At 32.5% G+C, this 23167-nt stretch overlaps 4 protein-coding genes across 16 annotated transcripts; 2 read left to right on the top strand and 2 right to left on the bottom strand.

Annotated features, from left to right (window-relative positions):
- The first annotated feature begins 89 nt into the window (after positions 1 to 89).
- Positions 90 to 8452, top strand: LOC100646686 (GRB10-interacting GYF protein 2). 4 transcript variants are annotated; one of them, XM_048413518.1, is made up of 16 exons: positions 90 to 384; positions 1157 to 1201; positions 1289 to 1520; positions 1962 to 2132; positions 2331 to 2532; positions 2616 to 2829; positions 2919 to 3906; positions 4004 to 4354; positions 4432 to 4743; positions 4823 to 4915; positions 4994 to 5421; positions 5519 to 5720; positions 5798 to 5998; positions 6187 to 6589; positions 6664 to 6893; positions 6977 to 8452. In XM_048413518.1, the coding sequence occupies exons 2-16, from the start codon at positions 1170 to 1172 to the stop codon at positions 7100 to 7102; spliced, it is 4185 nt and encodes a 1394-aa protein (XP_048269475.1). In that variant the 5' UTR covers positions 90 to 384; positions 1157 to 1169; the 3' UTR covers positions 7103 to 8452. The 4 variants fall into 4 exon arrangements, with proteins under 4 accessions (XP_048269475.1, XP_012173120.2, XP_048269474.1 ...); XM_012317730.3 differs by having other exon boundaries at positions 5798 to 6004; XM_048413517.1 differs by having other exon boundaries at positions 90 to 671; positions 5798 to 6004.
- A 636-nt stretch (positions 8453 to 9088) lies between these two features.
- On the bottom strand, positions 9089 to 12999 carry LOC100647122 (phosphatidylinositol N-acetylglucosaminyltransferase subunit A). 9 transcript variants are annotated; one of them, XM_012317732.3, is made up of 8 exons: positions 11152 to 11394; positions 10883 to 11039; positions 10612 to 10791; positions 10305 to 10539; positions 9922 to 10219; positions 9489 to 9849; positions 9322 to 9420; positions 9089 to 9237 (listed from the first exon to the last, which is right to left on the bottom strand). In XM_012317732.3, the coding sequence occupies exons 1-7, from the start codon at positions 11277 to 11279 to the stop codon at positions 9349 to 9351; spliced, it is 1431 nt and encodes a 476-aa protein (XP_012173122.1). In that variant the 5' UTR covers positions 11280 to 11394; the 3' UTR covers positions 9089 to 9237; positions 9322 to 9348. The 9 variants fall into 9 exon arrangements, with proteins under 9 accessions (XP_012173122.1, XP_012173126.1, XP_020722889.1 ...); XM_012317736.3 differs by lacking the exon at positions 11152 to 11394 and adding an exon at positions 12899 to 12999 and having other exon boundaries at positions 9089 to 9420; XM_020867230.2 differs by lacking the exon at positions 11152 to 11394 and adding an exon at positions 12780 to 12817 and having other exon boundaries at positions 9089 to 9420.
- Positions 13000 to 13014: 15 nt separating this feature from the next.
- On the top strand, positions 13015 to 20848 carry LOC100646565 (neuralized-like protein 4). 2 transcript variants are annotated; one of them, XM_012317727.3, is made up of 17 exons: positions 13015 to 13314; positions 13785 to 14000; positions 14082 to 14531; positions 14607 to 14807; positions 14880 to 15099; positions 15188 to 15284; positions 15367 to 15543; positions 15656 to 15964; positions 16035 to 16228; positions 16298 to 16587; positions 16746 to 17139; positions 17213 to 17534; positions 17621 to 17814; positions 17886 to 18091; positions 18152 to 19500; positions 19572 to 19724; positions 19786 to 20848. In XM_012317727.3, exons 1-17 carry the CDS (start codon positions 13132 to 13134, stop codon positions 19979 to 19981), a joined length of 5151 nt encoding a protein of 1716 aa, XP_012173117.2. In that variant the 5' UTR covers positions 13015 to 13131; the 3' UTR covers positions 19982 to 20848. The 2 variants fall into 2 exon arrangements, with proteins under 2 accessions (XP_012173117.2, XP_012173119.2); XM_012317729.3 differs by having other exon boundaries at positions 13089 to 13314; positions 13766 to 14000.
- A 348-nt stretch (positions 20849 to 21196) lies between these two features.
- On the bottom strand, positions 21197 to 23140 carry LOC100646442 (guanine nucleotide-binding protein subunit beta-2). The gene is made up of 6 exons (XM_003401699.4): positions 22998 to 23140; positions 22716 to 22861; positions 22320 to 22619; positions 22039 to 22240; positions 21459 to 21675; positions 21197 to 21376 (listed from the first exon to the last, which is right to left on the bottom strand). The coding sequence occupies exons 1-6, from the start codon at positions 23064 to 23066 to the stop codon at positions 21270 to 21272; spliced, it is 1041 nt and encodes a 346-aa protein (XP_003401747.1). The 5' UTR covers positions 23067 to 23140; the 3' UTR covers positions 21197 to 21269.
- Between the last annotated feature and the right edge of the window lie 27 nt (positions 23141 to 23167).

Raw genomic sequence — 23167 nt, 5'->3', positions numbered from 1 at the left:
TATACATATATTATAACATAAATATTTATAACACTTCAGTATTTGATGACATTGAATTTTGAAAATTTAAATCTCAAAAAGAGGTCGTTAAAATTTAATTTGACAAAAATAAACGACAATAAGAAGGAAACTTAACGAATACAAAAAATTCCTTTGCTTCTAACGTACCGATCCAGTTAGAAAATTAATTCTAAGATCATAAAGATACATACATATCAAAAAAATATTTTCAACTGATAGTGACTAAAAAAATAGCATATGTTGCTAGTAACTTTTCAATACATCGGGTATACCAGCAATTCCGCATGCGCTTTATTCCAAAAAAACTATCAGCCATATTGGTGTGTTGTATCGCTGCCCTCAGTAATTTCGAAGATCAGTGAGGTATTTTTCGCGTTCATCATACGATCTTTTTCTTATTCGTTGCTCTACGAATAATCGGGATTGCCAGTATGATATTTAGTCGAAATAGATTGGCCACTTATGGACTTTTATGACATTCATGAGCGGAAAAAGTTTGGTTAATGTTGCCACCTGGGCTCACGGAAATCAGTCTGTTTAAGAACATGTCGTAAATAAATGCGTACTATTTTCACTGAACTGGAATGTTCATAGGATATTTACACCTTCTTCTACATTGTTGTTTCTTCGTTTAAAATAATCATTGTTAGGTATTGGTTGATTTTCAAAAGAATCACAACTTTTATGAATACTTTGCCATCGTCTGCCGTCCTCTCCTACCTTCGCTCACTTTTACTTCATACTTTTTATATATCCCAATTCTATGCCTTTCATGATAACATTACATTTCATATCCTTCTAATTATTATTGATCATCGTGGTTGCGCGATTTTCGTCGAGCAACAGGTAAAGATCGTCGATACAATTTGCTATAATTATACCAATTAGATTCATCTTGAATATCTGTGATTATTGTCATAAGATTTGCTTGGTATAGATAATATTTTCCCACATCATTGTGTTTTCTATTGGTGTCATTTCTTAAGACAGAAAAGCTAAATATTTGTTAATCATACATACTATTTTTACTACTATATTTTTCTAACTAATTTACATGCGAGTTTAGAAATATAATTCCTAACATAATGATAATCTTTTGAAAACTCTATTCTATGATGAAATATTATGTCTTCAGCAAATAGATCATCATGACGGATTCTATGAAATTTGGTCCAGAATGGTCTGTAATGTTTTATATATATAATACAATTATTAATTCAGTGTATTTCTTTGCTTATACATTTTACTTGTTATGATGAATATATAGGTTGCGCAATTTGTCTGGAGATACTTGCAATAGTAGCGGTGGTGGTGGAGGTACTACAAGTTTAACTACTCCACGTTATCAATTAGCTGAGCATAGATATGGGCGAGAAGAAATGTTAATCCTGTTTGACCGTAATTGTAAACCTCCTGAACCATTGACAAATTTCTCATCATTATATGTTGAGAAAACTCAACTTCCTTTGGCTCTTATACAAATGACAGAAGATGAAACGGTAATTAACCATATATATTTTTTTTTGTATTCACAAATTTGATATTTATATTGAAATCTGAAGCATGTTTATATTTGCATGCATTAATTGTTATTTAGAATGCTAATTAATATTGTGTATTTAGCGATTTATATATATTCTTAATACATTCTATATTGAGAACTGCCTCAAGTTAGTTTGAATCTAAAAATATAACACACTGGAGCCCTTGTGCCAGTTCTTCATAGCACTCTCCTACCTGTTGTGTATTTTACATAATCATTACTTTATTATCATTCTATATTATATCTTCTTTCAATTTTGTATCCATTACAAATTAAAATGTTATCTCTCATTTATTGACATATATATAGTATATACATTTCTTAGATATTAATATTAAATATTAAATTATTTGGTAAATTAAAAATATATTCATTTGATTATCATACAATTTTTTAGCGGATGTGGAACGGAGGAATAACTAATGGCGGTCGAGGAAGAGGTGGAAGTGTAGATCGTGGAGGACGAGGAAGAAGTGGAAGAGGTAGCTTGTATTCTTCTCATTATTCCCGTGGCGTTGGTTTCGATGATTCAGGAGATGGATCTCGAATTGACAGTCAACCATTTCAAGTATGTAGTTTGTTTCATTCTATAGAAAAGATAATGCAAGTATTAAATGAAAAAAACGAACTTAGTTTTTAAGTACCTTGCAGGCAAAATATGTTTCTGTCATTAAGTAATATGATATCCAGAAGGTTGAAAATTTTTTATTTTCAATAAAAGAAGAATTATTCTTTAATTGATCAGTGAATGTATTTTGATATCTAGGGAAGAAATCGCCCATTTGATAGGTCGCAAAGTGAACGTGGTTGGTCAGAAAGAAATGGAGCCTCAGATCCAGGTGAATGGAATGGTTCTACTAGTCCTAGAAAAGAATTAAGTCGTGGGGCTAGTGGTAGTTCTCTTATGGAAAGTAATTGGCGGCGTCATCGTGGTGGTACAGAAGACGATGACGGTTGGCGGAAATGGGGTATATAAACGTGTATCTTCAGCTCTGCACATGTATAATTAAGTAAAGAATATTGCTTATGTAATAATCAATTTGTATTTTAGGTAGGAGTAGTTGGCGCGAAAGTGGGAGTATGGATAGAGATAGATTAGAAAGAAATGAAGGGGATGGAGAAGAAGGACGAAGTAGCGGTAGTAGATGGGAACATCGTGGTAGTCATAGAGTTACACACGATTCAAGTCATCATCCGCCCCCTCGTACAACGCGCACTTGGGATTCAAATCATCATGATAATAATCATGACAATCTTCCCGAATGGTGACTTTCTAACTGTTTTTATCACTAATATAATCTACTAGGAAACTAAATATATTTTAATCATGTTTAATGATTGAAATTCATTCTAGGGCTACTGAAAATCCTAGCGAAAGTGGAGGAAGTTTCGATGCTTCAGGTGCTTTTCACGGTGGAATGTATTCAGATGATGATGAAGATGGAGTGATTAGTGCAGGTGGTACTCAAGAATCAAGGACTCGGCGTGTTTCCGAAGGAAGCGCTACTAATATTAAAAAACCTAGTAGCAAACCTTTATCTTATAGCTCAACTCAGGGACAAACAGCGGGTCGCAATTCCAATAGCGGAATTAGTTCAGTTAGTAAAGAACGACCAAAGTCCTTACATCCGCTCGATGATAAAAATGAATGCATCGAGAAAGAAAGGAGAAGCAGCTCTCCAACGAAACTGCCCATTACAGTTTTAACGGATAACACTGCTACTAAAAGCTTGACGTCAACATCATCTGAAACTTCACAGAAAAGAAATACAGTAGCAACAAATACGGAGCATACGAAGACTGAAAAAATGCCATCGTCCGATTCAGGAACTAATAAATCTCCCACTAAAGAAAAGAAAAAAGAAGACATTGAAACGGAAACAAAGTTAGATCCGATTCCTACTACTGCGAAAAGACAAGTTCCGGTGCAGACGGAATCTCAAAAGCTCGTACATAGCGCGGAAACGGATAACGTAAGGCATAAGTCGGAAGATGATTTAGACAGAATGAAGGAAGAAGCGGACGCGTTAGTTGCAAAATTGATGGCAGATGAAGAAAATCATAGAGAGAAGACTGCTAGTATACCGCCTTCTATTGGTAACCAATCTTCTACAGTTTCATCCACGAATGGACAGGAGAAATGGTTTTACCGTGATCCACAGGGTGAAGTTCAAGGTCCATTCTTAGCCAGTGAAATGGCAGAATGGTGTAAAGCTGGTTACTTTACAACAGGATTAATGGTAAGAAGAACTTGTGACGAACGATATAGCACTTTAGGAGACTTAATGAAGATGTGTGGCAGAATACCATTTATACCTGGACCTCCCATTCCTCCCTTAAAGGTATAAGATCTTTTTGTAATCTTTTGGAATATATCAAATGTTTTAGTGTTAAAGAAAATGCATATAGAAAAAGATTCTTTTCATTTGTTTCTTTTAGTTAACGGATCAGGTAATACCATCTGTTCCTAACACAGTGCCAGCTGGTATGACTGCATTATCAAAATCTAGTATAGAAGATCCAATTCTTCTACTTCAGTATCAACACATGCGATTGATACAAAATCAACAATTACTTTTAAGACAAATGCGAACATCGGCTATAGCAAAACTTTCTCAGTCCGAGCATTGGGCAACGTTAAGTCCTATAGAACAAAACCAATTGATTTTTCAATATGTTTTTCATGATTCAGAGATTCCAGAGATGCCAATCTCTACAAATCCCTTTGTACCTCACCTTCCGTCACAAGCTACGAATCCAGTTATGCAACTTTTCACTCAAATGCAACAGGTACCAATTTATCTCATCCAGAATGTATACTTGTAAAAAATTGTGATATTAAATTTCTATAATCTTTTGTTCCTCAGGCTAAAACGCAACCAGAAACTCATTTAACGTCAAATCCACATTCAAGTACAACACCGCATCCACCTACGGTCGATCCTATACAACAACTTATACAGCAGATGGGTGGTATGCAAAATATATCGGGACTTCAACAATCAAGTATAAATTCAACGTCAGCCGCAACGCAAGAGGACAATCCCATAAAATCCTTGTTACGTCAACTCAATGTTAATGCAAATGGCCATCCACAAACACCTCATCTCGATACCGTTTGGCCACAACCCCCGCCACAAATAAATCCACAATTTAATGCACAGAGTTGGTTAGCGCAAGTATGTGTTAGTTTGAATAAATTTCCATTCAGAAAGATATAGGTTTATAAGTACAGTCAATATATTACATACTGTTCAGGTTGGACCGATACCAGCAGTACCGCCAGGCCAGTTACCTACATCATTATGGGATCTGCATACTAAAGAAATAAAGACTGAACAGCAGATATTGGTAATTATGGTTTCAAAATTTAGATTACTTTATCGCTTAGAATACAATTAAAAACTGAAAGTTATTATTGTGTCATAGGAAGAACAAAATCTTCGATTACAGGAAGATAGGAAAAAAGAAGAACTTCGTAAACAAGAGGAATTACAACGACAAGCTGATGAAGAAAATGCGAAAAGAAAAAAGGAAGAACAGGCTAAGCAGGCAGAAGAAGCAAAGCGAAAAGATGAAGAAAGAAAGAAAAAAGAAGAAGAAAAAAAACGGAAAGAAGAAGAGAAGCGTAAACAAGAAGAAGAAAGAAAGAAAAAAGAAGAGAAAAAGCGTAAAGAGGAAGAGAAAAAACGAGAAGAGAAGCGAAAGCAGGAAGAAGAAAATTTAAGGAAAAAACAAGAGGAAGAAAAGAAAAAAAAGGAGGAACTTAGAAAGCAGGAAGAAAAGCAAAAGAAGGAAGAAGAAAAAAGAAAAAAGTTGGAAGAGGAACAAAAAAAGCAAGAAGAGGAAAGAATGCGGTATATTTTGCAAATAATTATGTATATTTGTGAAATATTAATTATTTGAAAAAAAAAGGAGTTAATAAAACCTATTTCTCTACTTTTCCTATCGTAGAAAAGAGGCAGAAGCACGTAAGCAGGCCGAAGCTGAAGAACAAGCTCGGCGAGCAGAACAGAGACGGCGGGAAGCGGATGCACTCCGTAGATTACAAGAACGAAGTAAAGCGCCATGGGCACAGGCGCCTCGTGCACCAGCTCCAGCTACTCCTGCTGCTTCACTTGCTGAGATTCAAAGACTCGAACGAGAAAAGAAAGCGGTATACTTCGAAATTTTTAAGAAAGTATTATCATTCCTGTAGAAACTATGTACTAATAACTATAAATGTTTGTTCAGGAAGAGCAACGATTTCAACAAATGATGCAGCAACAATTAGCACAGCAGAAAGCCATGGAAACAGCTCAAGAAGCATCAGTAATGGACTCTTCTAAAAGATTGCAATTTAAATGGGCAGAGAAGGCTACAGCTTCTACAAAATCTGTACCAGTAAAGAGTCTCGCACAGATTCAACAGGAAGAGCAAGAAAGGATCGCCAAGGTAAAGGTACTTATTACTTTTTCCATATCTTAAGCTATCGTATATTAATTTTGATATATTTTTTCATTTGTCTTGAGATTTTGTTGTTAAATTCATGAACTTTTTTACATTCCTATAAAAGTTAAGAAAAGAAATACAATGGTTAAATGATAATCATATCTTGCTGATTGTTATTGCTGACATTTTAGCAGCAAGAAAGGGAACGCCAAGAGAAGGCAGGACAGAAAGAATCGATGAACGTACTAAAAAACGCTGGAATATGGGGTGCTGCTTCTCAGTGTTTGAATTGGGCCAATTCAAGTAGCTCTAATAATAATCAAGTTTGGTCGAATAATAGTGGTACCAGTGGTTTTTGGGACGATCCTACGCCAATTAAACCTACGGCCGTAAAGCAATCTGTTAAACAGGCTACTACAGTAAAAGCTCTTACTGCCAATCAACAACAGCAACAAAGTAATAAAACAAATAAGAGTAAGAATAAACGAGAAGAGGAATTGGTTAAGAAATTATTTGAACAAAACACTGCCAAAACAGATGATTTCACGCAATGGTGCAACAAAGCCCTAAGTGGTTTACAGGTGTCTGTAGACAGTAAGTTAGAGATTCTTTCACGTACGTATTTTTGTTTATAAATGGTTTAATTAGCAAATTTTACGTGTACACAGTCCCGACGTTTGTTGGATTTTTGCGAGACATTGAGTCTGCGTACGAAGTAAAAGAATATGTTCGAGATTATCTTGGCGATAATAAACAAAGTTCAGAATTCGCAAAGCAATTTTTAGAAAAACGAAGTAAATGGCGATCGGCCCAACGACCTCAAGCACAAGCGGATGACTTGTGCAAACCAGCGCCTGCTGTTAATCCTAATGCACCCACGGAATTTCAGGAAGTAAAGGTATCTTGAGTAGATGTAATAAAAGCTGGTAATGATCGGTGATATGTTTTACAAGCGCCTAAGTGCTTAATATAATCTTTCAGGGAAAGTCAAAGAAGCCAAAGAAGGGAAAAATGTACAAAGTTGATAATAGAATTCTTGGCTTTAGCGTAACCGCAGCCCCTGATCGAATCAATGTAGGTGATCGCGATTATGGAGAAGGTGTTTGAATTAATTCTGACAACTTTAACTGTATTATGGAAATTGTGCAACGCTTGGCCCAACAAATGGTTTGTTATTTATTTATTGTAGATGCCAAATAAGTTCTAAGGAACCCGTTACGAGTACTTCGTTAAAAGTATATAAGATTTTTCTATGATTATGCGTGTAAGGATCTTATCTCTCGTATCCTTTACTCGTACATTAATGGGAGCCTTAGATACCGTTATAGCGTGGCATTATTTCCTTTTTAAACGAAACTGAAAGACACTCCGAAAGAAAACCCAATTGTACATATTACTCAAACAAAGATACTTCTTAAAACAAGACAAACTCATCTCTTATTTACATGGTATACATATAAATATAAATAAATGAATGAATATATATATTATATATATATGTATGTATGTATACATACTACATACATATATTGCATTAACACATTTTGTAATATTTCACTTTCATCGCCGTAAGTAAAGAAATTATGCCGATCGATAACTCGTACACGCGGAAACATCGCAGTCGAAAGCAATATGTGCTCATGAAGGTGTTCAGCAAGCAAAAATAAATTGTTAATACGTGATCGTAATCAAAAGAACTTCGATCAAGCACGATATTGATGGAGTACATTAATATTATCGAATGCACCAAGTATGATAATATAAATCCTATGGATTTCTTTTTTTATCGTAACATCATGATAACGATACGACTTCGCCTTGGATTACGTTTTGCTTATTACGTTTTAAGAGAATAATCTTGTATTTAACACATTAAAGAACTTTTTTTTAATCAATTTATGACCGTTTTTAAGAATAAAAAACTAATAATATTTTGACTGAACGATTGAATACTAGCAACAATTTGAACAATGAATTGTACATTATACGTAGAACCAATCACTCCTTATTCCGAACTTTTGTTTATATAAAGCAACCATGAACGAAAGAACTTATCAAAAAGAAAATTGTATGTTTCAAAGCAGTAATATTGGAAAGAAAAAGAAGCTCTTGTACTTTCTTAACACTTTGAATACAATGGTATATTTCAAAGAATAAAAATAGTACTTGCATGTTGTACGATTTATAAAGAAAATAAACTATCTTCCATTCTCCTGTTTTGCACCAGAAAAAATATGAAAGTAAGCTCATGTAATGTTAGGAATGTGTACTGTCGATTTTGAAAAATTTACATAGCACATAAGGAAATTTCAGATTGATTACTGCGTGTGCCTACGTGTGGATCTCACTCTCGTCGGCATAGCCTTCTTATTAATATTGAGGTCAATCTGACGATAAATATTTAACAAGGAATTTTATGTAAGATGATTTTAATTAATGAAATAATTGAAACCAGTATCTTTTGTAAAGTTTTAATTATAATTATAAGTATACATGTGAACTGTCCCACCTCTAACAGGAAGTTAAAGGAGAAAACTTTTAGCACCTATATAAAAAATATTGATTTCTTCTTTTTCGTTTTTCTTAATTGAACTAATCTTTGCATAAAGTGGTACGAATACTCTGTAAGTAAGCAGAAAATGTTGCGACAGATCTGACCGCTCTTAATATTATAATGGTTGTTAATTAAGGCTCATTGGTCTTCTTTCAATATGAGAAGAGTATTTTTAGAAGATCATAGATCCTTACATGAAAGATTTATGTATAAATAGATAAATGTACAGTAATACAAGGATAATTAAATAGAAAAAAGCAGATAATTGAGATATTGTATTAATATTATTATTGTATCTAACGTACAGCGTATAATAAAATAAATATTATTATATTTTCAATTTGACCCTATTATTTTAGCTGATGTAAAAAAGGGAGTAATTGGTGCAATATATTTTTCATATGTAAATAATCACTGTATATGTGCGTGTGTATGATTATAAATTATAATATTATGCAAATTCATCAATCATTCATAAAAATTTATGTACGTAAAAGCATATAATAATTAAAACAACGTTTGACAAGAAAATAATAAAATAATTTTACATTAGTTTAATTTTTTTTTAACAACTGTATTTGTACTTTGGACACTGTATTTCTGTTTTTGTACATATATATTTATACAACATGAAAATATGTTATCTCAAAAGAATGTTAGGAAGTATTTTTATGAATAGTTGAACCTCCTGCACGAAAAGATATATTTAAATCGTACTGGATAGGAATGTATTTGATATATAAAACACATACTATCAAAATGCTTATATCACCTTATAGTACATCTTGGAAATAAAATATTAATCCTCTTTTTCGTCTCCTCGAGGCTGTATGACGTTAATTTCAGCATAATCTTTTGCAATATCAATGTACTAGAAATTATTACATTCGTTATTGTTATTATGTTATTATTGTTAATTGTTACAAACTTTTAGCTTACCTTTTGCGGTACAAGGATTTCTAAAATTTGTAAAATGATGTAGCACAATGATACAACAAGTAAATAGGCTAATACTCCACTTTGAACATAACTCGCTAATTGTTGACCTAAATTCTTTTTATTTTCTTGTTTTACTAAATTGTAAACTATTTCGGTCCTTTTAGTAATATTAAACCAGTTATAAAATAAACTTATCCTTCTATGCATTTCAAATGGACATCTAGTATTTCCTTCTTTATAATCTGTTATAGCAGATTCTAGTCCACTAATAAGAGCAGGTACTGTGGGTTCTACTAAATAAATTAAATCAGGTGGCAGTACTTCAGGTATACCACCGACTTTTGTTGAAACAACTTGTAAACTATAATAAATGGAAACATATCAATATAAGCAGTAACAACTGTCTTAATGTTATTGAAAGATAATGTTTTACCCGCATGATGCGGCTTCAACAATTGCCATGCAATATGCTTCTGTCAGACTTGTATTTAGGAATATATGACCCTTATTCAATACATGTCTAATTTGAGAATGCTCCAAGCTTCCAAGCAACGTTACCCTATGTTGTAACAAGTTTCTTTCTCGTACTTCTTCTATGAGCCATCTTTTAGGACCGTCTCCAGCAATTAGAAATTGCACATTCTTGTATCGACTACAAAGATCGGGTATAATACGAGCTAATAAATCGACACCTTTGCGATATACTAGTCGCGATACTATGACTATTGTAACTATAATTAATAATAGGTAACGTTAGTAGTATTATGTATCAATTTTATGGCATAATATAAATATGAAAATAAGAAAAGAACTTACTAAAATTATCATCTCTTTTACTGATGTCAGGCATAAATAAAGTAGTATCAACTGCATTTGGGATAACAGAAACTTTCTCTTTTAAGACCTTTGCCCTCAATACTGTATTCTCTTTCCCAGTATGTGATACACATATACAATGATTGCAATCAGCTAACGATATCTCTAAAAATTTATTTGTTAAAATCGCAGAGGCATCCGCAAAACCAAAAAGCGAATGATCTGTGAAAATGGTCTAAAATCCCAGCATACAAGAAGAATGTATTGTATGAACATATATTTTGTCCTTAAGTAACAAACAACTTACTTTCAATCCCATCAAGCGGCCAATTAACATCCCTTCATGAGCAAGAGCAGAGAATGCAGAATGGCCATGAACTATTTGGATTTCTTCCCTTAGAAAGATATATCTAATGAGAGGGATAGAACAAATCATTGTTGGAAGAACACATTGATTGTAGAATACTTTTACTGGTATGTAATATACCTTAAAAATAAAATATTTTTAGCATTAATAAACATTCTTTGTATAGACTTTATGCTTTCAAATTACAAATATTCTTTATACTGTACGTTACTTTTAGGCCATTTGTCATATAACGCACTCCAATTCTATCACCATAGGAATGAGTAAGCACTACAACTTTATGCCCAAGCTCCATTAAACATTGAGATAAATTAAAGATATGTTCCTCAACACCACCCATGTTAGGGTAAAAGAAATCAGACACCATACTGGAAAATAGAATAGATGTTAAATACTTTCTTTTATAAAATTTACTTTATATTATACACCAGATAATGACATTTCTTCTAAGATATTTTAAATAGTATAATAATCACAAACCATATCTTATGTTTTATGATGTTCATATTGATGATTAAATTGAAACATGTCTCATGTAATGAAATAATACGTGCTATTCGTTGAATATAATTGAGAACATCTGAAGTATTGGATAACTCTCTGCACATTGATTCACGTGCAAATAGATGTTCATTGACAAGTTTATCATATTAAAAACTTTGTTAAATAAGTAAATAAATAAAATAATAATAGTTAAAAATAAATAGTTAAATACTAAGTAAAACTAACTTCTAAATAATCGTTTTTATCTTTCCGCATAAAACATTTCAATTCAACGAGTGTTTTACACACGTAAGAAATCAGATAAGGTTATAAAATTCTTTTGAATTTCCTATGGTACATCTGTAAAGATGAATTGATATCTTTTATTATTCTAATTTTAATTGCAAAGGTCAACGTATTCATGTTCTTCAAATACTCTTAGCATAAACAAATTCGTTGCAAACTCATTATGAACAAAGCAAATAATGGAGATAAATACATTTCGATTGAATAAAAGTAGTTCGACTTTTCACTAATATCAATGAATTTCGAGGTTTTGTATCTCGAAAATCGATATTAAGTCGACAAGAAAATTGAATTTTTTCTTAATCTATTGCATGTCGCAAGATATAGAAAATCCAACAAGAAAAAATATTATTTTTCTTTATTATTTTCTTTGAACATGTTAAATTCCCAAAATTTTTAGTATATTGTAAATTGAATTTCTAAAATGATATTATTCCAAGATGTATACAATCATACATCACTGCATATCATAGACTACGGATTTTTATGCATCTTTATATTTTTATGAATTAAAGAAATAGAAATTTAAACAGGAATTTATTTCATCTACCAAATATTAGAATTAAACTGCGAATTGTTATGCATTTACAGAAAATTAAAAAATGCAAAGTCACACAAAACGCACATAGCATAAGAAAATATGTAAAATATCCATATATAATGCTTTCTATAGTAGTGATATTTAGTAGGTACAACACTTTTCTATCGAAGTTCTGTTTTTTAATTATAATTTCAAAAATATGAATTTGCATAAAAATCCGTAGTTTAACGATAATATATACTATAAAAATAATATAGTAGTAAAGTTTCTAGAAAAAATTACGTATTTCATTATGTTATTATAAAAATTAAATATGGTTTAAATAATTCAATTAATCAAATATTAGCCAATACATTTACGGATAAGATTGATTTTTTCTGTAGCACTATTTATTATCTCAAGAAATCTTTATATTAAGACTTACGCACTGTTTAGATGTTTTTAGATTATGTTTTAATTGTAGCATTTTTGTAATTGCATTTATATTTAATTTTATGTTGCATGTATTATGTAGCTATTACTGCTTCTTTTTTTACTTTTCGTTTTGTCTTTTATTTTTATTTATTTTTTGCTTTATATATACGTGATACGTAATATGTATGTATATATAATTGTATGTATATATTGGATTTATACCTTCAGTTTCAACACTTCTATTCACAAATAAATAAATAATAGTAATATATAATGATTATTTGCATTTATACGCAATGTGTGCATATTGCATGCATATTGTATGCTATATGCACACATTACATATAATATGCAAATATCTTACAAGTCATACACATAGAAACACATAAAACACAAAAATTCGTAATCTAATTATAAATTTCTTTTCATTTCTATTAAGTATTACTACTTTGTTATTGAAACATAGAATAAAAGTTAGATTACCACTATCCAATAATAAACTGGTAAAGAAAAGGCTATCGTAATTTATGCATATGACCAAATATGACCGTGCCTATCTTGTAGATATAGTTGCAATTGTTACATCGTTCGTGATTGCGCGTAGAGAGAGAGAGAGACACACACGACAGAAAGTAAGATAGTGCAGATAGGAAAACATTAGTTAAAAGAAGATAGAGAGATAGTGGAAAGAAGAAGGCAATGCATGGTTTGGTTATATGTCGGTGGTCGGTGCACAACAAATGGTCGACATGTTTCATCAACGATGCGGTCATCGTGTAACTTTAACAAACAACAATTGCACGGCCATAAGGGATTTTTCAGAATATAATCATGGATTGGTTCTCAGCGCGGAACCACTTAAGGACGATGAGCTTTTTGAAGTCCGCATCGATAAAAAGGTACCGAATCGCAAACTTTGAATTTGTCTAGTTTAGTAGTGAATCCTTCGAATCTGTCAAAACATTGTTTACAATGTTGATAATTTGAAATTTTCAATTTACCATTCATTTATATTTAGGAGTTACGCGTATTCCGTGTTCCTGTTAAAAACTGTCATAGAATTCATCAGTAACAAGTCAAATTGTAAATGCCCGTACTTTGTTTATTGCTTTTGACTCTTATTTTTAACGATGTAATGTAGTTTTCGTGTCGGATTATCAAATTTAGGGTTAATATTCGTTTATGTACTGTAATATACTCTAAATTATCATGTATTGTAATATAGTTTAAAATTATTGTCTTTGTAAAAATACAATTACACATATAATATATATCAAATGTATTAGTGAAAAAGTTTACATTTCTATGGAAATTACTAGTCATTTTATATTGAGTTATTTTCTTTTTAAGTTCAAGTTCTGTTATGCAGATGACATCATGGAGTGGCAGTATAGAAATAGGAGTAACAGAATGCGATCCAGAAATAATAGAATTAACAGCCTGTGCTACTAATCTTCGTCAAGGAACTTGGATTATGGTTGATTCTGGCATAATGCATGATGGAGTAAGAACGGTAGAAATGTATGGAATGTGTCTAAACGAATTACAAGAAGGAAGTACTTTAGGAGTAATGAGAACATCTAATGTAAGTTATTTTGTATATTAATGTTCTAATGCTTGTTTTAATAAATAGTTTTATTCACTTCTTATTTTCTTTTAATTATAGCATGAATTGATATTTTATATCAATGGTGTCTCTCAAGGAGTAGCTGTATCCAATATTCCAGAACGCATTTTTGCAGTCGTAGACATGTATGGCGATTGTGTGCAGGTGACTATAACTCACCCACAAGTTGTCTCTACTTTATGTAACGAGCCAAAAGATGAAGTTGAAATTAATAACGACTTCGCCCTTGGAGAAGCATCTAATTCCTCAACAACTAATCTAGTCGCCAATTTGAATGTTAATTTAAATGTTAATGTTAATGTTAATTTACCTAAGAATCCAAGTCCTGCAGCTATTAGGGAGGATAGATTAAGATTTCATGAGAGAGTTGGCTCGCTGGTAAAATTATCTAACAATGCCAGAACTGCAGAAAGGCGAAGACCCTTAGACGAATTTAATAATGGAGTAGTCATGACTCATAGGCCATTAAGGGACAATGAATTATTTGAGGTAAATAAGGAAAATCTAAAGTAAGAAATGATTTCTAATGCATGAGACATTAATGTAAATTATATATTACTATAGGTACGAATTGATAGGCTTGTACACAAGTGGTCAGGTAGTATAGAAGTTGGAGTTACAATGCATAGTCCAACAGCACTAGAATTTCCAGCAACAATGACTAATATGCGGTCGGGAACAACGATGATGTCTGGGTGTGGAATTTTGGTAAACGGAAAGGGCACATGTCGTGAATATGGGGAATTTAATTTAGATGAATTAAGGGTAATTAAATCAAAGTGGAGTGTTACTAAGAATATTTTGTATTATATGTGATTCAATAAAATACTTATTTAGGAAGGTGATAGAGTAGGCATGATAAGACGAAGCAATGGAAATCTTCATTATCTAATAAATGGATTAGATCAAGGTATTGCTGCTAAAGTACCTGTAGGTGTATGGGGTGTTATAGATTTGTACGGTATGACGGTAAAAGTAACAATTGTCGATCGTGATGAAAGGGAGGAACAAAACTTAATTACTAGGCGAAACACGTTACAATTGCAAGGTTTAAATGGTAAGAGTTTAGTATTAATCATTTTTCTTATATTATTGATATATGGTACAACATTGCGATAAATTTTTCGGATACTTCTGTTATTTAGAAACCGAAGAAGAGCCACCAGACAGACTTATGTTTCATTCTTGCTGTGGTACACATGTCGAAGTGATTAATAACGGACGCACTGCGCATAGGCCTAAGTAAATAAAAACTTATTTAACAATGTACATGAAATTTTATTAGATTATGTGTGTAATAAATCTATATGCCATTCTTTTTTAGCGTAATGGATGATTTTAACAACGGTGTTGTATTGACTTCAAGACCATTGAAACCAAATGAATTATTCGAAGTAAGGTTGGACAAAATTGTAACAAAATGGGCAGGTTCTATCGAAATAGGAGTTACCACTCATTCCCCAACTGAACTAGAGTTTCCTTTCACTATGACAAACGTTAGGTATGTAAATTAATATTTCCAATTAATATTAATATACATATATGCTTTTTCCTAAATTTATGTTAAGTTTATCGCCCGTATTATTGCTCGAAGGTGGTCATATCCCTTGCAGATCCGGTACATGGATGATGACAGAAAATGGGGTGATGCACAATGGTACTATGATAATAGACCAATATGGTCAGAATCTTGATCGACTACAAGTGGGAGATCGTGTAGGTGTAATGAGAAAGGACAATGCAACATTGCATTTTTATGTAAATGGTGCTGATCAAGGGGCTGCAGCGATGAATGTGCCTGAGAAAGTTTATGGTGTCATAGATCTTTATGGGCAAGCAGCACAGGCAACTATAGTTGACAATACAGACTTCTATAGCCCTACTACAAACAATTCAAGCTTCAGCAATACAACCTTGTATAGGTTCGTAAATTTTGTTCACTTTTGAACATGCGATTGAAGATATTTATTATTAATTATTTTTTCCAAATAGTGACTTGAGGTTTCATCATATACACAGTAAGAATGCAAAGATAATAAATAATGGATTGACTGCATTGAGGCCTAGAGCTTTAGGGGAATTCAATGAAGCCATTGTGATTGCAAATCGTGCGCTGCGCGATGGTGAAATGTTTGAAGTGACAATCGATAAAATGGTTGATAGATGGACAGGAGCAATTGAAGCAGGTATATATTTAAAAATATAATTTACATTCTTTTGCTTAGTAGGATATTAGTAAGGAAATATTTTTTTAGGTGTAACTCTTATAAGACCCGATGAGTTGGAATTTCCATCTACAATGACGGATATCGATCACGATACTTGGATGTTGTCTGGATCTAACGTTATGCGAGATGGTGTTATCTTAAGGAATAATTACGCTTGTGATTTAGACAAACTAATTGAGGGAAATCGCATTGGCATGATGCGATCTTCAGATAGTAGTTTGCATTATTATTTAGATGGAGTAGATCAGGGACCTGCTTGTACAGGTGTACCACCACATGTCTATCCTGTGATTGAATTGTATGGACAATGTGTTCAGGTATATCAAAGTTAAAGACTCTTATCTAATCTCAATGATAAAATAATAAAAAGTATGATATGCTATTCGTATTACATATATATATATATATATATATATATATATATATATATATATTTATTTATTTATTTATTTATTTATTAATATCAATTCATCAGGTTACAATTGTACAACCGGAACGCAGAGATCCAACAACACAACAGTATTTGCCATCAGAAAACAGTACTAGTCAGCAACCTACATCAGTAATTCAGCTTCAAGCTCAGACAGAGATAATGCATAAATTTCATGAATCTGTTGGTTTAAATGTCCAATTAAATAATGATAGAACGGTAGCAACTAGGTGTAGAGAATATAATAATGCTATATTATTAAGCGAAACACCGTTAGAAAATAATGAACTTTTTGAAATTGCCATACAAGAAGTAGCTCGTGAATGGAGTGGTTGTTTAAGGATAGGTGTTGTGAAAAATGAAAGTGGAAACTGGTTAACATCTATGAATCTTGTACCTGGCATGGGATCCATTTCAACAGATGCTTGGTACTTAACAGGTAATATTAGAATAAAATGAATACTATACATATTGTATAATTTACTATAATTTAGAATCTTATATATATATAGGTAATGAAGTAAGACACAATGGATATGTTTTATGTATGAATTATTGTCCAAGTTTGGAATGGTTACGTGTTGGTGATAAAATTGGACTGAAACGTACACACGAGGGTAATTTAAAATTTTATATAAATGGAGAGGATATGGGTATAGCGGCATCGAGTATACCGGAAATGGTGTACGCTGTGATCGATCTTTTTGGTAGTACAGTAACTATAAATATAACGAGTAGTAAACAGCAAAATAATGCAGTATCTCCAAATGCTAGTTTGAGATTGCAAGATTCTTTGGAATTATTGCTAGATCCAATGCCACCGGTTTTGCGAAAGTATGTCTTTAATTATATATTCAGAGTATGCGTGCTCATCTTTTTTTGATACTTGAAAACATACAATATTGTTATTTCGTATATAGTGATGCCGGAATGGACACATCTGTAGATGTATCTGAAGGAAAATTAGTAAATGATGCAACACTCACACCAACGCAATCTGCTGCTCACTTTATAGGAGAAAACGATTGGAGTTATGAATTCCATGAAAATCATGGCAGAAACATACAACTCGAAAGTAAGACTTCTGCACGAAGAGTTGCAAGTTATAATCAAGGTATTATTTATTCTCATATCTACACACACTTATTGACTTTAACATTTCTTACATCATATGTTGTTTCTAAGGAGTGGTAATGTCTAGTCGTCCTTTACTAAAAGGAAAGCCATTTTTAGTGAAAATAGAGAAGTTAAACAAACGATGGGTTTCTAATATTTATTGTGGAGTAACTTGCATTTCACCTGAAAAGGCTAACTTTCCCTTAACTGCTCTTGGCTTTAAAAAACACTCTTGGATTATTTGTAGCGACTGGATATCACATAATGGTATTAGGGTAAGTATTAAACAAATATGTATAAGACATGAAACATATATTAACAAACTTTATTCTTAGATAAAGACAAAGTATGGAGCTGCTTTGGAAAGTCTTCACTGTAATTCTGTAGTAGGTTTATTTATCGATGACGACAACAGATTACACTTAATTATCAATGGTGTAGATCAAGGCGTAGCTGCAACAGACTTACCACCTTACATTTATGCTGTATTTGATCTGTATGGTCAATGCGAACAAGTTTCCATTGTTGCAAATAATGTAGAGCCGTTCTCATCTACTACCGATAATAGTATAACATCCGTGGAATTTATGAGAACGAAGCTAGAAGATGCGGAAAATTCGCGAGAGAAAGCAGACTTAGAGTGTCACGAAAAAGAAAACGTCATCGCAGCTGCTTCTTCAGATTTATCTTCCTCTACCTCACCAAGTGTGCCGAGTCAGTGCAGTTCGAATACTAAAGACGATGATATTGTGGAATATGAAACGTGTAACAACGATAATGTGCATTTAACAAATAATGTTGAGAACAAAGCTATGCCCAGTATCTCAGACGGTAATAATTTGGATTCGAATTCGGATATAAATCACGACACAACACGAAGTATTAAGAACAAGATTTACGATAATTCAAATCAGTTAAATAATAGCGCGATATTGAATAGTCAGTCAGAAAATTTGACTATTAGAAACGAATGTACAAATGTAGAGATAAATAATGCAACTAATATTAATATTAAAAATGGCACCGCAAACAGCACCAATAACATAACTAACTTAAATACTAATGCTAATAATGCGATAAACGAAAGCATAGTATCTAATAGTCAAGGAAATAATATAAGCTCCTTGCATCAAAATAATGCATCTGTTAATATGTTAAGCTCATCTCAGACATTTTCGTCTCAAAATACATTGAGTAACGCAATATCTGATATTTCGAACACTGTTTCTTCTAGTTTCAACGAAGTGCGTTCAAATATATCCTGGAATAATACAGTATCTGTTGATAATTCCGTTGGTGGAAATACGATTTTAGGACAAAATACAGTCTCCATTCATAATGCACCATTGCTGCATCCATCGCTACCGTCCATACCTCTTGGAACAAATAATATACCCATGAAAAAGTGTGAATATCTAAAGGCGTGTATGAGATTAAAGAAATCACTGGTTTTACCGGATGAATTCTTTTCCTTGGAAGATGTACTTTGTTATTGTAACAACTGTTATAAAGTAGAAGGGGATAGTGCAGTTTGCAAAAAGGGTGAACCACCGGCAGAGTTTGCTGTACCGGTTGGATGGACTAGGTTTCCGTTGAAACAAAGTATTAACGCCAATCAAATTCCACAGAATACAACCGATAAATGGCATGTTGCTTTCTATGGTATACGTCTGGATGCAATTAGGTAAACAAACATATTTAAAATTTAACAAAAAAGACCTTTTTGCATAATTCCAGTTTTATGTGTTGTTTTAGACTAATTCTCGACACAGGAGAACTTATGACAAAAGAGCAATTGGATATGAGTAATTTAACAATGAATATAAAGACCGAAGATCAAAACCCTCAGGTAGTCTTTTCTCCTAGTATAAAGTACGCAGCATCTGAGGAATTTACCAAGAGATATCCGTAAGTACTTTCACATGTAGTAGTGATTAATTATGAATGATCAATTTGTCATATTTTATAGATATATTGATACTCAATCAAATAAAAAGTTAAATGCTTCAACGGCATTTCAACTACTAGTAAGGCCTGGTTCATATACAATTAATTCTGGTGGTAAAGATAGTGATGACCCGCAGTTCGAATCTGTCAAATGGGCTACCAAAGAAGCGGGGGCTACGGTTATTATGGCTCTCTTAATTCACCTCGATGAATTTTAATTTATATAACACGAAAGTAATAGAAGAGAGTGATCCAGCGACGCAACGGTTACGAGAGATACACTTTCGTTTAAGGTTGACAATTGTACATAAAGATTATATGCATAACGTAATATAATTACCGTAAGATAAGTTTTTAAAACCAATTTTTTATCTTCAATTATTCCGTCGAATCTTTGCCGTGTATATTTACGTTGAATGTTATGTTAAGTACTTGTCAGTAAAAACGATAGCAATCATTTCGTAAACATCTGTTAAGGCTTTCGTTACTTTGCTCTTAATTCAGTATGCAGTATTAAAGAAAAATTCATGATGTAATTTATCGACTATGGAACGAACAAATTTGTAATAATCAGTTTAGCAAAGTATACAGTAGCTTGTATATCGAATACATAGTACATATGTATTATGTTACACGTTTAATGTAGCTACTGGCCTAGGTTCACAGCGATAAGGATTATGTCGAGTAAATTCTAAAGGTTTGTCGCTACATTAAAGAAGCACTTTAACCCTCAAGCTTTACGCCTAACAAATACCAAATCTTTAAATGTTAATAACATACAGGTAAAAATTTCTCTCTCTCTCTCTCTCTCTCTCTCTCTCCTTTTTTTTAAAGCACGCTTTTTTGCAGCATCGATCAAGAAATATGTTATCTGTATAATGTAGAAATAAAGCGATACCATTGTAAATCATATTACGAGGCTACCATAGAAAATTCAAAAATTAAATTCCCACGAAATTGAAAATATTCGGGAAATATAATAACTATATTTTCAAATACGCTGTTTAGAATTGTAATTTTTCTTTGTGGATATCATGTGCACTATTTATAAATGCATACAAATAATATAAGTGGCAAGAAAACGACGAATGTGTCTATCTTTCACAAGCAGTTCATTCAATTTGTTACCATTATTTTATTCTTTTCTCCTAATATTAATTGCTTACTTACTTTATAATTACTTTCTAATTGAGAAAAAGTAAAATTATTACGAATTTTTTAAGCTTCAATAACTTCCGATGTATGTTACGGATATTTATATTTAAAATGATATATATATTTTTATGGTACATCATTTAAGTAAGCATTTAATTTAATGCGTATAATATAGAGTAGTTCTGTAATCTTTCTGTAAAAGCGTAGACCTACTTTTTCGTGCATCAAAATTTTGATGACAGTCGTAAAATACGAGCGGAGAACATTTCAACAAAAAATAAGCCCTTTCTCTTTTATTTTTGCTCCATTTTTCGTCAATATTATTGGACAGTAATACTTTTTTTTTAAGTTCTACACCCAAATTCGAACATTTTGGTCCCAGGAGCAACTAGCGACAGCCATACCATTTCCAGAAACGCTGAGCGATGTTACCCGGTTTTCGTGACCAGTTAAAACACCTTTGAATGAAAGGTAGAGTCGATTATAATTTACGAAAATTATTATAAATATTTGCTTAGTTCTAATGTCTATAATATTTACCATTATGTTGATTCTTCAATGTATCCCATATGTGAATGGAGTTGTCATCACTTCCACAGAATATGAATCTTCCGCTAAAGGATAAACCGCAACTTGTGAATCCGGGGTTTGAATTGGGAGGCTTAAATGTAGCTAACTGCTGATCTGATCTTAAGTCCCACAGTCTTGCCGTCTTATCTTCTGATGCCGTTACAAAAGCTTGTCCCGAAGGATGATACTAAATGAAAATAATTCTTTTCATTACAAGGTAATCTTACAAGCTACTAAAACTATATAGTTTTAAGGGAACCTTTCAAGTATACTTGTATTTATTAAGTAACTTATAATAATTAGACTGCGGATTTTTATACATTTATGAGAAACAAAAGATTTTTTGATTTTTTTGAAGATACAAAAATACACAAAATACATATAATATGCAAAAATATATAAGATATCCAAAATACAGTACCTTTTACAATATTTAATAGATAAAACAATTTTCTACCTAAATTCCATTTTATAAACTATATTTACAAAAATACAGATCTGCATAAATATCAGCAGTCTCTCAATAACGAAATATACTTTCTATACTAACACAAACTGAGTTTACGTCAGATCCGTGTCCAAAGAAAGTTTGCTTTGCTGTCTGCTCTCTTATGTCCCATAGTTTACATGTTCTGTCCACCGATCCGGTAATATACGTATTTACGTCTGGAGATAAACTAATACTAACCACGTCTCCAGCATGCGCGCAAAAGTCGGTAGTTTTCTTATTTGCTTCCAAATCCCATATACAGCTAAAAAAATATCGAAATTAATGACAAATAAATTAATAAATAACCATATTATTTATTAATGCTTTATAGATGCGGATACATTTTCATGTCACCAGATCCAGTGATAATCTTTTTGTCCTCCAAGAATCTGCAGGATGAGAGGAAACCTTCGTATCCTAGTAATTCTCGAACGATTTTAGCCGATCCTGTGGCGTCACGATTGTTTACATCGTAGATAGTGCACATATTGTCCATACCACCGCAAGCAACGAAGTTTCCCGAGGGTGCAAAAGCTACCGACATCACCCATGCTGAACGTAATGGAATTACCTGAACTTTATTTCCAGTCCACGAATCCCAAATGATCAATTTTCCGTCTAGTGAACCAGTCACGCAATGCCTGGAAGGAGATATTCATTTTGATAGCTCAAGATTGGACACAATCGTTTCGGTTGATTTCACAGAGCAAATCATAGGATCGATGATCAATACTGACCTACTATCACCGCTATAATGCACCGAATTCACTTTGTTGATATGTCCCTTTAGTAACTTTTTTGTAGATAATTTAACTTTCGGTGCATCCGGTACACTACTACATGCTTCTTCCAAAGTTGTATCTTGTTGTTTCTTTTGGTCTTCCTGTTGTATAATAAAGTGTTCAAAGTGTAAAAAATATGTTCTTAATTGACATCAAAGTATGAATTCATTACAACTTTTTCTTTCTAATTACTGTACAATTAATGCGAGGTAATATGTATAATTTTTCTAATACAACCTTGCATTTGTTGATTAAATCTTCCAGCTCTTTTTTCAAAGCTACCGTTTCCGCGTCATCTTTCCCCATTGTTTGGTCTAATGTTGCTTTATTTCAAAACTACTGTGGCTCTGAGGATGAAACACCGACGATGATAGGTGTATGGATACTGCGAACAAATTTTTATCAAA

This window comes from Bombus terrestris, chromosome 16 (assembly GCF_910591885.1).
Source record: "Bombus terrestris chromosome 16, iyBomTerr1.2, whole genome shotgun sequence".
Lineage (NCBI taxonomy): Eukaryota > Metazoa > Arthropoda > Insecta > Hymenoptera > Apidae > Bombus > Bombus terrestris.
Note: the sequence above shows the minus strand (reverse complement) of the source record. Positions and strands in the feature narration are given on the sequence as shown.

What these genes read in the sequence shown, in the direction of transcription:
- LOC100646442 (XM_003401699.4), bottom strand. Translation starts at nt 23,066, where the DNA reads ATGGGGAAAGATGACGCGGAAACGGTAGCTTTGAAAAAAGAGCTGGAA. An exon ending in ATTTAATCAACAAATGCAAG is followed by an intron (nt 22,862 to 22,997) that starts GTTGTATTAGAA and finishes ATTATACAACAG; the next exon opens with GAAGACCAAAAGAAACAACA. An exon ending in CATTATAGCGGTGATAGTAG is followed by an intron (nt 22,620 to 22,715) that starts GTCAGTATTGAT and finishes ATCTCCTTCCAG; the next exon opens with GCATTGCGTGACTGGTTCAC.
- LOC100646565 (XM_012317727.3), top strand. Translation starts at nt 13,132, where the DNA reads ATGTCGGTGGTCGGTGCACAACAAATGGTCGACATGTTTCATCAACGA. An exon ending in GAGTAATGAGAACATCTAAT is followed by an intron (nt 14,001 to 14,081) that starts GTAAGTTATTTT and finishes TTTTAATTATAG; the next exon opens with CATGAATTGATATTTTATAT. An exon ending in GGGACAATGAATTATTTGAG is followed by an intron (nt 14,532 to 14,606) that starts GTAAATAAGGAA and finishes ATATTACTATAG; the next exon opens with GTACGAATTGATAGGCTTGT.
- LOC100646686 (XM_012317730.3), top strand. Translation starts at nt 1,170, where the DNA reads ATGACGGATTCTATGAAATTTGGTCCAGAATG. An exon ending in CTCCCATTCCTCCCTTAAAG is followed by an intron (nt 3,907 to 4,003) that starts GTATAAGATCTT and finishes TGTTTCTTTTAG; the next exon opens with TTAACGGATCAGGTAATACC. An exon ending in CACAGAGTTGGTTAGCGCAA is followed by an intron (nt 4,744 to 4,822) that starts GTATGTGTTAGT and finishes CATACTGTTCAG; the next exon opens with GTTGGACCGATACCAGCAGT.
- LOC100647122 (XM_012317731.3), bottom strand. Translation starts at nt 11,279, where the DNA reads ATGTGCAGAGAGTTATCCAATACTTCAGATGTTCTCAATTATATTCAA. An exon ending in GCCGCTTGATGGGATTGAAA is followed by an intron (nt 10,540 to 10,611) that starts GTAAGTTGTTTG and finishes CTGGGATTTTAG; the next exon opens with ACCATTTTCACAGATCATTC. An exon ending in GTTGAAGCCGCATCATGCGG is followed by an intron (nt 9,850 to 9,921) that starts GTAAAACATTAT and finishes CATTTATTATAG; the next exon opens with TTTACAAGTTGTTTCAACAA.